Below are 16,462 nucleotides of genomic sequence, written 5' to 3'. Positions count from 1 at the left end.
GGATTCAGCAAAGTGCCACAGTGCAAGATCAACATACAAATATCAGTTTGAATCCTCTACACTAACAAAGAGAACCCAGAAAAGGAAAACAATACCACTTATACTAACCACACAAAAGATTAAATACTTAGAAATAAATCTGGTGGTGGTGGTTATGCACCATGGAGTTGGTTCTGACTCATAGCAACCCTGTACAGGGTTTCCAAGGTTGTAAATCTTTACAGGAGCAGAAATCCTCATCTTTCTCCCATGGAACAGCTGGTAGATTCGAACTGCTGACCTTGTGATTTGCAGCCTGATTCATAACCACTATGCTACCAGGTCTAACCAGGCACAAAATGCCTATAGAAAGAAAATGACATAATACTACTATAAGAAACTAAAAAAGACCTATATAAATGGAAGAATATACAATGCTCATGGATCGGAAGACTTAATGTGAAAATGCCAATGGATTGTTAGAAGAATGAACAAATCTGATTTACAAATATGATGCAATTCCATTCCATATTCCATTATTATTTATTAAAGAGGTGCAGCTTTATATGAAAAGGAAAGAAATGCCAGATAAGCAAAGCACTACTAAAGAAGAACAAAGTTAGAGGCTCTGCACTCTTCAATCTCAAAGCCTATTATACAGCCACAGTAGTCAAATCAATTTTGTATTGGTACAATGACAGACATATAGACCAATGGAACAGAACTGAGAACCCAGAAGTAAATCCATCCACTTATGGATGGCTGATCTTTAACAAAGGATTGAAATCCATTAAATGGGAAAGAGATAGTATCGTTAGCAAACAGTGTTGGCAAAACTGGATATCCATCTGCAGAAAAATGAAACAGAATCCATGTTTCTCACAGTAGGCAATGCAAACCAAAGATAGATCAAAGGCCTAAATGTAAAGCTGAGAACTATAACAATCACCAAATAAAAAATTGGTTGTTGTTGTTAGGTGCTGTTAAGTTGATTCCAACTGACACTGACCCTATGACAACAGAACAAAACACTGTCGAGTCCTGCGTCCTCCTAATAATTGTTATATTTGAGCCCATCCTTGTTGCTACTATGTTAATCCATCTCACTGGGGGTCTTTCTCTTTTTCAATGACCCACCACTTTACCATGCATGATGCCTGTCTCCCGGAACTGGTCCATCCTGATAAGATGTCCAAAGACAGAGTCTTACCATCCTGGCTTCTAAGAAGCATTCTATACTTCTTTCAAAACAGATTTGTTAATTCTTCTGGAAATCCATGGAATATTCAATATTCTTCACCAACAATGGATTGCTAGAAGAATGAACAAATGCATCAATTCTCTGTTCTTCCTTATTCATTGTCCAGTCTTCACACAAATATGCTGCTGTTGTTGTTAGGTATCTTCAAGTCAGTTCAGACTCATAGTGACTCTATACACAACAGAATGAAACACTGCCCACTCCTGCACCATCCTCAAAATTGTTATGCTTGAGTCCATTGTTGCTGCCACTGTGTCAATCCATCAAGTTGGGGTCTTCCTCTCCTTTGCTGACCCTTCACTTTACCAGCATTATATCCTTCTCCAGGGTTTTGGTCCCTCTTGATAATATATCTGAAATACGAAAGAAGAAGTTTCACCATCCTGGCTTCTAAGGAGCATTCTGGCTGCACTTCTTCCAAGACAGATTTGTTTGTTCTTTTGGCAGTCCATGGTACTTTTAATATGCTTCTCCCAAACCATAACTCAAATTCATTGATTCTTCTCTGGTCTTCCTTACTTGTTGTTCAACTTTCACATGCATATGAGGCAATTGAAAAGACCATGGCTTGGATCAGATGCACTTTAGTTCTCAAACTGATAACTTTGCTCTACACACTGTAAAGAGGTCTTTTGCACCAGATTTGCCTAATGTAATACATTATTTGATTTCTTGACTGATGTTTCCATGAATGTTGATTACAGATCCAAGCAAGTCTTTAACAACTTCAAACTTTTCTCTATTTATCATGATATTATTTGTAGGTCAAGTTGTGAGGGTTTTAATTTTCTTTACATTGAGATTAAACCCACACTGAAAAAAGGAGTCTTTTATCTTTATCAGTAAGTATTTTAAGTCCTTTTCACTTTCAGCAAGCAAGGTTGTATCATCTGCACAACTCAGATTGTTTACACGTTTTTCACCAATCCTGATACCATGTTTTTCTTCATGCAATCAGCTTCTCAGATTATGTGGTCACCGTAAAGATTGAAATAAGTGTGGTGAAAGGATACAACCCTGACACACACATTTTCTAATTTTAAACCATTCAGAATTCCTTGTTTTGTTCAAATGTTTGCCTCTTGGTCTATGTACAGGTTCTTCAATGGACACCGTTAAGTGTTCTGAAACACCTGTTCTTCACAATGTTATCAATAGTTTGTCACAGAGAAAAGCCTTGGCATAGTCAGTAAAGCACAAGTAAACATCTTCTGATTTTTTTCTGCTTTCAGCTAAGATCTATCTGACATCAGTAATCATATCACTCATTCCATATCCTCCTCAGGATCCAGTTGCTGCAATCACTTCTGAATTATCTTCAGTAAAATTTTACTTGCATGTGTTTGTTAGATTATTTCCTCATTCTGTTGGGTTACCTTTCTTTGGAATGGAAAAAAAATATGCACCTCTTTCAATTAGTTGGCCAGGCAGCTGTCTTCCAAATTTCTTGGCATAGATGAGTGAATGCCTCCAGTGCTGCATCAGTTGGATGAAAGATTTAAATTTGTATTTTGACAATTCCTGGAGCAAGTACCTTCAGCTTGGACTGCCTTCAGTATCAGTTCTTGATTATGTTATCTCTTGATATGGTTGAACATTGATTATTTCTTTCTGTTATGGTGATTCTGTGTATTCCTTCCATCTTCTTTTGATATTTTCTGCATTATTCAATTTTTTTCGAGGGAGTCCTTTAATATTTCAAGTCAAGGCTTCATTTTTTCTTCAGTCCCCTCAACTTGAGAAATGCTGAATGTGTTCTTCTCTTTTGGTTTTCTGACTCCAGGTGTCTTCTCTAGTAGCCCTTTGAAATTTTCTGTTAAGTCTTCTACATCTTCATTTCTTCCATTTACTTTAGCATCTCTGTGTTGGAGAGCAAGTTTCAGAGTCTTTTCTGACATGCATTTTGGTCTTTTCTTTTTTTCCTGTCTTTTCAAAGACATTTTGCTTTCTTCCTGTGTGATGTTCTTGATATCATCCCTCAACTCTTCTAGTCTTCAGTCAATAGTATCTAATGCATCAATTCTGTTCTTGAGACGGGCACTTAGGTCAGGTGGGATGTATTCCAGGTCATATTTTGGCTCCTGTGGATTTGTTTTAATTTTCTTCAGCTTCAGCCTGAATTTGCATATAAGCAACTGATGATCTGTTCCACAGTCCATCCCTGGGCTAGATTTGGCTGATAAAATTGTGCTTCTCCGCCATCTCTTCGCACAGATGTCGTCAATTTGATTTCTGTATGTTCCATCTGGTGAGGTCCATGTCACGTTTTAGATTGCCTAAAAAAGGTATTTGCAAAGAATAAGTCACTGGTCTTGCAAAATTCTATTGTGCAATCTCCATCATCATTTCTATCACCAAGGCCATATTTTCCAACTACTGATCCTTCTTTATGACTTCCAACTTTTGCATTTTAATCATCAGTAATTATCAATGCATCTTGATTGCATGTTTGATTAATTTCTGATTGATGAAGTTGGTAGAATTCTTTTGCTTCAACATCAGTATCTTTAGTGGTTGGTACATACATTTGATTAATTTTGGTATCAAGTTGTTGTTGTTGTTGTCAGGTGCCATCGAGTCGGAACCGACTCATAGCGACTCCATGCACAGCAGAACGAAACAATGTTCGATCCTGGGCCAACCTCACCACCGCTGCCACCCCCGAGTCCATCAATGATGCCACCTGGCCGATCCATCTCGTTGGAGGTCTTCCTCTTTTTCTCTGACCCTCCACCCTACCCAGCATGACATCCTTCTCCAACGATTGTTTCCTCCGGACTACATGTCCAAAGTAGGAGAGTCCAAGTAGTCTTCCTTATTGTTGTTGTTAAGTGCTATCAAGACATTTTGACTCAGAGCAACCTATGCACAACAGAATGAAACATTGCCTAATCTTGCCATGTGGATATTTTCTATCACAGACACCATTATATTTTAAGATAGATCTTAAATATTTCTTTTTGTTTTTTAGATCTTAAATATTTCTTGTGATGAACTTGACAACATTCCTCTTCAATTTGGCTTTCTCAGCTTAGTAAATCATATGATTGTCAAATTCAAAATGGCCAATACCAGTCTGTTTTAGCTCACTAATGCTTAGTTGGGTCATCTTCCATTTTTCCCCAGCTTCATACTCATATATTACATGTTTTGATTTTTAATGAATATTTGCAGCTTATTTCCTCATTTTGAGTTGTGTCTTGAAAGCTTTGCTCCATTTACATTATGATCAACTCTACTTTTGAGGAGGTAGCTCTTCCCCAATTGTAATTTGAGTTGCTCATCTTCCAACTCTATATCTGACAGTGTTCTGCTGCTGTTCATAAAGTTTTCAGTAGCTAACCATTCAGGGAGTCTGTCTCTCCTTCTTCCTAGTCTGTCTTAGTCTGTAAGATCCACTGAAACCTGTTTACCATGGTTGAGTCTCCTGGTATTTAAAATATTGGTGCCATAACTTCCAGCACTACAGCAACATATAAGCTACCACCATAAGACAAATTGACAGATGAATGGTAATCACATACATATGAGGTAACTGAAAATACCATGGCTTGGATCAGGCACACCTTCATCTTCAAACTGATATCTTTTGTCTTCAACACTTTAAAGAAGTCTTTTGCACCAGATATACTTTGTACAATACATTGTTTGATTTACTGATTACTGCTTTCCATGAGTGTTGATTGTGGATCTAAGTAAAATGAAAATTTTGACAACTTCAATATTTTCTCAGTTTATCGTGATGTTAGTTATTGATCCAGTTATGAGAATTCTTGTTTTCTTTACACTGAGGTGCAGTCCATACTGAAGGTTGTAGCTTTTCATCTTCATCAGTAAGTATTGCAAGTCCTTTTCTCTTCCGGCAAGAAAAGTTGCATCATCTATATAACATAGATTGTTAACAAGTCTTCCTCCAATCCTCATGGCACATTCTTCTTCATATAATTTAGGCTCTCAGATTACTTGTTCAGATTACAGATAAAATAAGTGCAGTGAAAGGATATAACCCTGATGCACACCTTTCCTGAAATTAAAAATCATTCAGTATCCTTTTGTTCTGCTTGAATGACTACCTCTTGGTCAATGTACAAGTTCCTCATGAATACAATTAAGTGTTCTGGAATTCCCATCTCAAAATGTTAATCATGGTTTATTATGATCCACACAGCCAAATGCCTTTGTATAGTCAATAAAGCACAAATAAACAGCTTCTGGAATTCTCTTTCAAGCAAGATCCATCTGATGTCAGCAATGATATCCGTTGTTCCACATCCTTTTCTGAATCCAGCTTGAATTTCTCGTAGCTCTCCATTCAAGTACTGCTTCAACCTTTTGTGAATTATTTGCAGTAAAAATTTACTTAATTATTTTCAATAAAAAATTACTTAATAATCATTAATGGTATTCTTCAATGATTTCCATATTCTCTTGGGTCACCTTTCTTTAGAATGGATACATTTGGTTAAGTAGGTAGTTATCTTCCAAATTTCTTGGCATAGACAAATGAATCCTTCCAGCACTGCATCAGTTTGTTGAAGTATTTCAAGTTGGGACAATCTTGTTGTTAGGTGATGTCAAATTGATTCTGACTCATAGTTACCCTGCATAGGGTTTCCAGTTGGTGACTGGTGGGTTTGAACCACTGACCTTATGGTTAGTAGTCTAGTGCTTATCTTATAGTTGTTGTTGTTGTTGTGAAGTGTCATGGGGTCAGTTGCAACCCTGCATAGGGTTTCTGAGGAGCAGCTGGTGACCTTGAACCACCGACCTTGCAGTTCAAACGGCTTTGCAGTCTGGCGCATTAACCCACAGCACTACACCAGGACTCCATATTACAGTTAGGGGCCCTGAAACACTGCATAAATACCTGTACACTATCAAGCATAACTAAAAATCTACAAACAGCAGAAGCTAAGCTAGATAACTGATACTTTCTAAAAAATTAAACATTTATGATCATCAAAAAACTTCACCAAAGGAGTGAAAAGAGAATCCACACATTGGGGGAAATTTTTGGCAATTTCATATCAGAAAAGGGACCTATAAACTATAGAAAATTTCAACATCTCAACAACAAAAAGACAAACAATCAAATTTAAAAATGGTCAGAGGACATGAACAGACAATTCACTAAGGAAGACATTTAGTTGGTCAAAAAACACTTTAAGAAATGCTTGTAATCATTAACCATTGTTGCTATTGGTAGGTGCTGCCAAGTCAGTTCCAAGTCAAAGGAACTCTATGTGTAACAGAACAAAACACTGCCTCGTCCTGAACTATTCTCACAATTGTTGTTATGCTTGAGCCCACTGTTGCTGCCACTATGCCAATCCATCTCATTGGGGGTCTTCTTCTTTTATGCTGACCTTCCACTTTACCAAGTATGATGCCCTTCTCCAGAGGTTGGTCTTTCCTTACAACATGTCCAAAATTTGAGAGACAAAATCTCACCATCTTCACTTCTAAGGAACATTTTGGCTATAGTTCCAAGGCAGATTTTTTTGTTCTTCTGGTAGCACATGATATTTTCTATATTCTTTTTTAATACCATAATTTAAATGCATTGATTCTTCTCTGGTCTTCCTTATTCACTGTCCAACTCTCACATGCTCATGAGGCAATTGAAATACCTTGGGTCAGGAGTACCTTAGCCTTCAAACTGACATCTGTGCTCTTTTGCACTTCAAAGAATTTTTCTGGGGCATATTTACCTCATTAAATATATTGTTTGATTTCCTGACTCCTACTTCCATGAATGTAAGTTGGCATCCTCAAAGGATTTACTTTGTGTTCCTTTTAAATACTATTTGAATTTGAAGAACAAATAGAAATCAGACAAGATCAGGGATGTAAGGTAAATGGAGTAAGGTTTTCCAATAAAATTCTTGTCGGACAGCCTTTGCTATCCTTGAAGAATGAACAAGTACAACTTTACTGGCTTTTTTTTCTTCTCATTAATGGTTTTCAATTTTTAAAAAAGTTCTTCTTAATAAGTTTCTGTAATTTTCCTGTCCTTTGAGAACTCTATCAAGATTACCCCTTTGAAATTAAAAAAGACAGTCATAAAACTGACTTGTATGTCTTGAATTTAACTTACCCATCATATCTCCTCAGAAGATACTATTTTGATTGGATCTTTTTTCAAGGCACCCTAATGGGACTAAGAGGAGTGTGTTACTGAGAGAACTTGTTGCAGCCACCCACCGATTGTAAAGACATTTAAACACAATTTTGTTTGGAATAAAATCATACATATATGAACTGGAAACCTAGTGGCAATAATTTTTGATTTGCCCTTATATGCATGTGTATATATGTGTGTTGTTGTTGTTAAGTGTTGTGGAGTTGGTTTTGACTCATAACAACCCGGTATAGGGTTTCCAAGGAACAGCTGGTGGGTTTGAACAACTGACCTTGTGGTTCTCAGTCCAGTGCTTATACTACAATACCATTGAGTCGATTATGACCCATAGAAACCCAGTATAGGGTTTCCATGGAGGAGTGTAGTATATACGAATTTTTATACTATTCTTGAAATTTTTCTTTATGTCTGAAATTATTTCAAAATACTAATTTTTAAAGTCTCATTGGTTCCTTGGACTTGTCAATATCCCTCTGAGTAGTGTGGTATGTGAAGCTGGCATTTTTCTCTTTTCTGAGCTTTCTCACTACAGTCCATATAACCCAAAAAATCTGATTAAGAACTTTGGGATCAAAATAAAGGATTGTTAATTTTCATATACATTTATCCCAGTTCTTTTCTGTCCTTTCTAACTGAACATGACCAGAGTTTCTCACCTCAGCAGTACTAGCATTGTGGACTAGATGAGTCTTTGTTGTTGGTGGGGAGCTGTCTTATGGATTGTGGGGTGGTTTGCAGCATCCATAGGCTCTACCCACTAGATGCCAGTGGCACCCTCCCTCTCAAGCTGTAACAACTAAGAATGTCTCCAGATACTGCCAAATGCTCCCTATACCAGCTAGTCATGATATCACATCTATACCACATAGTTCTCTTTCTTACATTTCATACTTCCAAGAAGTCATCTTTTCAATGGCATGTGACATTTTCATCCCGAGCACACAGAGAAAATGACGAGATTTGTTTGATACTGGGATAGATGTTTTAGTCCGTTCAAAAACAGAGACAACAATCTCAAGGAACCCCAACTGGACCAGGTCCTGAGGTTTGAGGGAATCAATATCTCAATGTCTTTGTAGCCAGGGCACACTGTTGGGGAATTTTGTTCTAGAACATTTATGCTGACAAATTTCATAATCCATAGCTTCTGCTTTGCTCACCTTATTAGTTCAGAGCTTTTAAATAACCCTGTCTCATGGAAAGAGAGTAAACCTGGATTCCAAGAAAGGGAAAAATGTATGCATAAATTTGGTGGTTTATTAGTTAGCTGGTTGGATTCAAATTGCTATCATAAAAAACAAAACAAAGAAATAAAAACAAACAATAATTAAGCTAATAGCTCTGTATTTATTGTATGCTTTGGATATTAAAATAGCAAAAAAGCTGTAGGAAGTTGATTGGGAAAAGAGAAGCTACAATTTGTCAAATGCTTGCTATAAGCTGATTATGGGCTTATATATATTACATAAAATTTCTTAAAATATATTTTATATATATTTAATACATATGGAGCTCTTGTAGCATAGTGGTTATGAATCGGGCTGTGAGCTGCAAGGTCAGCAGTTCGAAACTACCAGTTGTTCTGTGGGAGAAAGATGAGGCTTTCTGCTCCTGTAAAGATTTACAGCCTCGGAAACCCTATGCAGGGTCACTATGAGTCGGAACCGACTCCACGGCACATAACAACAACAACAATACATATATAAATACATGTATGTATACTTTTGAGATCCAAATGGTTATTATTGGTTCTTACCCATTCCAGAATTTAAGTGCACACAATTTAACTTGTTATAATTTTCAGGATTCTGTTTCTAGTCAAGCAGTGTTTTGTCACTTTTTCACTTAAAATTACTGCATAATGCTAGCTTTTATTTATTTTATTCAATAAATATTTATTGAGCATCTACTATATGACACATGCTGGTCAATGCTACAGCAGAAAATAAGTAAAAATGGAACATATATGCAGTGATATATCAAATTATCTTGATTTAGCTAAATTAAATGCATTACAATAATTTGACAGAAAATACACTATAACATTTCTACTTTGCCTCTGTACGGTACTCAGAATCTCTCCTCACACACTCCACCCCAACAAAAACATATGAATTTCTAATATAGTCAAATTTCAAAGCATGAATGTTCAACTACTATTCAAATTCATACACCAAACCCTAACACCAAAGATAAAGATATTGAAGATTTCTGCCAGGTTTTGCAGTTGGAAGTTGATCAAACATACAGTCAAGCTACATTAACAATTACTGATGATTAGAATGTGAAATCTGGAAACAAACAAGAAGGATCACCAGTTAGAAAATAAGGCCTTGATGATAGAAATGATGCCATGATAGAATTCCACAAAACCAACAATGTATTAATTGCAAATACCTTTTGTTAGCAACTTAAATGGTAACTATACACATGGATCTTGCTGGATTGAATACACAGGAATTAAGTCAACTACATCTGGGGAGAGATAATGGAGAAACTCACTAACAGTCAGAACAAGGTCAGGGGTCGACTGTGGAATAGACCATCAATTTCTTATATGTAAGTTCAAGTTGAAGCCAAAGAAAATTAAAAGTACATGAAAGCCAAAGGATGACCTTGAATATATTCACCTGATTTTAGAGATCATTTCAAGAACAGAGTTGATGAATTGTGCACTAATCACCTAAAGATGAGGACAATTGTGGGATGACACTGAGGACATTATACATGAAGAAAGCAAAAGATAATTAAAAAGACAGGAATGAAAGAAAAGTCCAAATTGAATGTCAGAAGAGACTCTGAAACTTGCTCTTGAATGTAGAGTAGCTTAACCAAATGGAAGAAATGATGAAGTGAAAGAGTGGAACAGAATTTCAAAAGTGGCTGAGAAAGATAAAGCAAAATATTATCGTGCAAAGACCTGGAGCTAAAAAAATAAAAGAGAAGAAGATGCTTGGCATTTCTCAAGCTGAAAGAATGGAAGGAAAAAAATCAAGCCTCAAGTTGAAGTATTGAAGGATTGTATAACAACAACAACATGGGCAAAAAAATTGACACAGGACACATCTAAAGAAGATGGAAAGATACACAGAGTCACGGTAACAAAATAAATTGGTCAACAATTAGCCATTTCAGGAGGTAGCATTTTATAAAAACAAAACAAAAAAAACTGATGGTATTGAGGGAAGAAGTCCAAGCTGCACTGAAGGCATTGACACTAAACAAGGTTCCAGGAATGGATGGAATACCAACTGAGATACTTCAACAACCAGATGGAGTGCTGAAAGTGCTCTTATCTGCTCAGATTTGTGTTCATTGAACAGAAAGGCGATCTAACAGAATTCAGAAATTATCAAACAATATCACTTGCAAGTAAAATTTTGCTGAAGATGACTCAAAACAGTTGGAATAACACATAGAGAGAGAAATGCCAGAAGTTCAAGCAGATTCTAAAGGGGATGTGGAACTAGGAATATTATTGCTAATGTCAAATGGACCTTGGCTGAAAGCAGAGAATTTCAGGGAAGTGTTTACATGTGTTGTATTGAATATGCAATGGCATTCCACCATGTAGATCATAAAAAATGTTGGATAACATTGAGAAAAATGGGAATTCCAGGACATTTAATTATGATCATGCAGTACCTGTACATAGATCAAGAAACAGTTGTTTCAACCCACCAAGAAGATACTGCAAGGTTTCAAATCAGGAAATGTATGTGTCAGAATTGTATCCTTACACTACAATTCAATCTGTATCTGAACAAATAATCTGAGACGTTCAGCTATATGAAGAACAGGACATCAAGCTTGGAGCAAGACTCATTAACAACCTGCAATATGCAGATGACACAACTTTGCTTATTACAGTTGAAGAGAATTTGAAGCACTTACCGATGAAGATCAAAGAATATAGCCTTTAGTATGGATTGCATTTCAATATAAGAAAGACAAAAATCTTCAATAGTTGCACCAATAAGCAACATCATGATAAAGGGAGAAAATAATTTGTCATTGATTTAATTTCACTTTGATCCACAACCAACACCCATGGAAGTAGCAGTCAAGAAATCAAATAACATATTTCATTAGCCAAATCTGCTGCAAAAGACCTGTTTAAGTTGTTTAACAGCAAATAATTCACTTTGAGTAGTCAGGTGTGCCTGACTCAGGCCATGTTATTTTTAATGCCACATGCACGTGAAAGGTAGACAATGAGAAAGAAGACCTGAGATTAATGGATGCCTTTGAATTATGTTGCTGAAGAACATTGGTTATACCATAAACTGCCAGAAGAATAAACAAATCTGTCTCAGAAGAAGTACAGTTAGAATGAAGTGGGGATGGCAAGACTTTATCATACATACTTTGGACATGCTATCATAAAGGACCAGTCCCTGGAGAAGGACTTGATAAAGTAGAGGGTCAGCAAAAGAGAAGAAGGCCCTCAACTAGATTGATCGTCACAGTGGTTGCAACAATTATGAAGATAGCTGAGGCCTGGACAGTGTCTCATTTTGCTGCAATATGTATGGATTGTTATGAGTCCAAACTGACCGAATGGTACCTAACAACAACAGCAACCTATGAGGTGGCAGGCACTATAATCGATTTTATTTATTTCCAAAGGGTTACTCACGTCACTCCTATTTTTGGCATTTGTTTTTGCCAAAACTATGTCCATGGCATCTGGAATGCTCGTGAATTTGTTTTTGTCTGCTGGCTGACGATACTTTTTATCACTGATGATATCTGAAGCCCGCTTGTTTTTCTCTGCCTCCAAAGATCCCAAAGGACACCATCCTATGCCTTTCAGCCACTCAAGGTCAGACTTATATGCGTTCTGTGAAAGGACAAAGCAAGTCATCAGTGTCCTTCCCACCTGGACCCTTTACTCACATGACTCTATGTGTTCCAATCAGATACATTTCAGATTTTCAATAATAATTATCTTACTAGTGTCTGTGTTCTCTACTATCAAATGACTACTCATATGAGATATGATTTGATTGAATAGAAACTGACCTCACTCTGTAGTTCATAAACTTTTTTAGCTTGAATAACATCATTCTGGTCAGGTAAACATGTCCACTGATGCAGGATGTTCCTGTAGTCAATGTCACTGACCAAGGACTGGCATTTCTTAGCTAACACCACTCCCAACATGTCCACTGGGCTGGTGTACTTAGTCTTCCACTTCTCAAAGTCCTTTTTATATTCTCTTTCACTCTGCATTTTGGCTACATTCATGGACAACACAAGCTTTGGGTCATCTTGCACACTCCGGAATCCAATATGGTGACCAAGTTGTTTGCGGTAGCCTTGTTTATATTTGTGCTGAAATAAGAGGCAACACATTTCTTTTATTCACATAAAGATCATGTTAAGTTCTATTTGCATTTTTGCATATGTTTTTTTTTACCAAAAATGAAAAATACAAAGTCTTGTTTAAGTGAAGGTTTCTAAAGAAATCTAACAGAGTTGAATATCAAGAGAAGTTACAATGAATTAAATCTAACTAGAGGCAGAAGCATTGCTGGTATATGCTAGACATTGTGTACCCTTACTAATAGGTAACATTTGAGAAAGCTCTTGTGATATACTTATGAAAATGGTATTCATCATCTTATTCATTATGGATGGAATGGTAGAAAAATTAGAAAGATTTAAGACTTGTTGAATGGGCTATGTTATATACATTAATTTATTAAGTAGCAGAATTTTTTTTTTCTCATGATAGTAGGTTTTATTCTCTTATGATGTATGCTTGGCTTATAAACCTAAGAACAAAAGAGAACAAGCAAACAACTTAAAATATATAGACACAGCAAGTAAGAGAGGAATAAGCTACTTGGTGTTGTTTCAGAGCGCAGACCTATCAGTAAAATCTAAAGGATGAAATAAGGAAAAATATAATGACATTGAGAGAGGATCCAACAAGAAAATGACCTGCTCTGGAAGGTACTGAGATTCTTATCTATATTTGATAGTTTGCATACACTGAATAACTACCTATTAGAGATAAAGAGAAGGTAGAACATTAGGTGGGAGAATGGATTACATAATTGTTAAACTATCTTCCTAATCTAAATTCTGATTCTAACTAATTAAAGAAAGGACATGTAAAAATAACTTTAATTTTCTGAACTTTCATAGATACAAAACCACTTGACACCAAAAGGAGATAATGTGTATTGTCCATACAGTGGCTATGAAAGTTCTCTCATAGTTAATTTTAAGGTCAGGTTTTGAAAGGCTCCAAGTAATGGATTCACACGAAAAGAAATTAGATAGTAGTTGTTGGGTCGCTAGAAAATTACTGATGCAAGTTTTTCAATTCTGAATCTATCTTTAATTTATAGGGAACACATAAGCTTAAATGAAAATGAGTTTATTTTATGGGAAATATTCAAGCACCATTATTGCTTCAGGCTCACCACCACATTGATTCGTTTTAATGAGGTATTGACCTGCAAACCAGAGAATGGATAAGAATCCATCATTGAATTAATTATCCAACACCTTCAGAATGCCACAAATTAGGTGGATTAAAAAGGTCTTTCTTTGTAAGAAGTAAAAAAATATTGCTACAAATTCATAGAAACTTTTATTAAACAAAAATATAAAAGCATGAAGCTATTATTCCTTAATATATCATCCGTCTAGGTCTCTACACTTCTGAAGGCATTGTTACCATCTCTCTAACCTGTCCCTGAAGAATTCTGCTTTATTAGATTTACACCACATCAAAACAGCACTGTCGAAGCCTTGAGGAACTCAAATCATGTTCCTTTTAAATCTTCTTTGAATTTTAGGGGAAAAAATAAGTATGCAGACGCAAGAGCAGAACTATAGTGTAGATTAGGCAGTTTTCCAAGGAAATTCTTGTAGGATATACCTTACTACTCTCAAAGAATGAGCATTGTTGTGATGGGAAAAAAATTCCTCCGCTCAACTTTTCTGGATTTTTCTCACCAATATGATTTTTAATTTCCTTGAAGCATCTTTCTAATAAATCCTTGTGATCATCCTGTGTCCTTTGTGGAAAATCTATCAAGATTACCATTTTGGAATCCAAAAAAACAGTTGCCATGACCTTCTGAGGTGACCTCTCTGGCTTGAATTTAACTGACCCTGTTGCTGTTATTTCAATTGGACCTTTTTTTAAAGGTACCCTCACGAGGAGACTAAGATAACTATCTTCCTAATAAATTCCTTAATGTATTACTGACAGAATTTGTCTACAGTCATATATTAATCTCAGAGACATGTTTAAACATGTTTTGTTTGGGATAAACACGTGTATGTATGAACTGGAGCTCTAAAGCAATATTTTTTCACTTTCCCTGGTAGTCTTAGAATTTATTGTCACATTCTGCCTTTAGACACTCTTTCTCTCCTCTCTGTTTTTCAAGGTGCATATTAAATCAAACCCTTGCTTTGTCTTGTTCTAAAGATTTTTTATTTAGTTGTATTTCCTTATGCAATTCTGGTGGTAATACATAATCATTTGCTCTGAAATGTTTCATGGTTCATTGTTGGAATCAACAAAATTATATGCGTGTCTATGTGTACAATATCAGAATCAAATATTCATATACATTCAATATCAATAAGGGCTGTATATAATTTGCCTATCAAATGTACTGTCCTTAAAAAAAATCACAACTAGAAGCTGCCTTTTTGAGAGTGACTATACAGCCTTGGAAACCCTGTACAGTGACGCTGTGAGTCAGAACCGACTCCACGGCACATAACAACAACAATATCCTTGTTCTATGAACTTTGGACCATATATCCAGCAGTAGGTAGGATTAAACTCTCTGGACTGTAAGCCTCAAGTCCTTACCCTTCCTACACTTTATGTAAATGCAATGATGGTCTCAAGAATAACTGCAGCTCATTTTTAAATATGTACATATAAAATCCATCAGCATCAGGTTGGTGGACTTGATTTATTATCTGGCACTTTGAATTTGTCTAACACAGATTTTTTTAAAAAGAAAAAAAAAAATTAGGCCAGGTAAGAAAAATCCAAACTCTCGTATTTCTTTGTAATGTCTACAGACATCGTATCATAGTGCTATAGCTCTTAGAGATCCTCTAGTCCAACTTCTGTTTGGGAAACCACTTTTTGACATATGGTTAGAGATAAACTAGAATGAACTCTGGGTGGACAATAAGGGTAGGAAACACTAAGAGAAGCAACAATCTATTTTGAAAATGAAAGTCTAGCTGCCAAAGTAATTACCAACCTCATTTAACTGATTCCAGTAAATGTTTATCTGTACTGAAGTCATGGCAAACAACAACAAATATCGAAGTCAAGAGGAGCCCTGGTAGCAGTGGTTAAGTGCTCAGCTGCTAATAGAAAGGTTAATGGTTCTAATCCACCAGTAGCTCCACTGGAGAAGGATGTGGCAGTCTGCTTTTGTAAAGACTTGGGAACTCTACAGGGGGCAGTTCTATTCTGTCCTGTAGACTCATCTGTGAATCAGAATCGACTCGATAGCAAAAATTTTAGAGATCAAACTAAAACTTACATCACTAGCAATATCTCTTGAAGCTTTGGCCAGCTGTACAGAAATTGCATCAACTGGGAGGTCATAACCTTTCTTCAAAGCTTCTTCCCATCCAAGTTTATAGAATTTCTGAAAATTAAAGAAATTTGTTATTATTTTTCTTTCCAGATTAAACAAACTAATATATTATTAAACAAAAATCAACCTAGAGAATACACATCGGATTCTAACATAAGTTACCATACCTCTACAGAGTCAGATAAAAACAAAACAAGTTGTTTAGATGAGTAGAAAGAATGCTGACTTAGCATCACATGGCTTTTGTGTTTTGGAGATAGCCAGGTGATATACTTGAGTATGGCTTTTACTGTTTTAAGAAATATATGGTCATCACTGGGCACTTTTTTCCTGCTGTTAAGAATATACTCTGAGCTCACTATTTTGAGGGTAGGAATATAGGCATTAAGAGAATTGATTTTTTTAATTGGGTCATAAACTTTCAACTTTTAAGTGATAAAAGTGATGGATCATAAGTGTCTTTATATGTTCTAGTGAATA

The 16,462-nt window shown here is 36.0% G+C and overlaps 1 protein-coding gene across 1 annotated transcript in view; it reads right to left on the bottom strand.

Annotated features, from left to right (window-relative positions):
* The window catches only part of NEB (nebulin), a 261,077-nt gene that overhangs the window by 165,547 nt on the left and 79,068 nt on the right, over positions 1 to 16,462 (bottom strand). Inside the window, 3 exon segments of the mRNA XM_006834547.1 lie at positions 12,022 to 12,225; positions 12,408 to 12,719; positions 15,926 to 16,033. Of these exon segments, the coding sequence (XP_006834610.1) occupies positions 12,022 to 12,225; positions 12,408 to 12,719; positions 15,926 to 16,033 (624 nt within the window).

This window comes from Chrysochloris asiatica, unplaced genomic scaffold (assembly GCF_000296735.1).
Source record: "Chrysochloris asiatica unplaced genomic scaffold, ChrAsi1.0 scaffold00012, whole genome shotgun sequence".
In the NCBI taxonomy this organism is placed as follows: Eukaryota; Metazoa; Chordata; class Mammalia; order Afrosoricida; family Chrysochloridae; genus Chrysochloris; species Chrysochloris asiatica.
The sequence above is the reverse complement of the archived record's forward strand: the minus strand, read 5'-3'. Positions and strand labels throughout refer to the sequence as shown.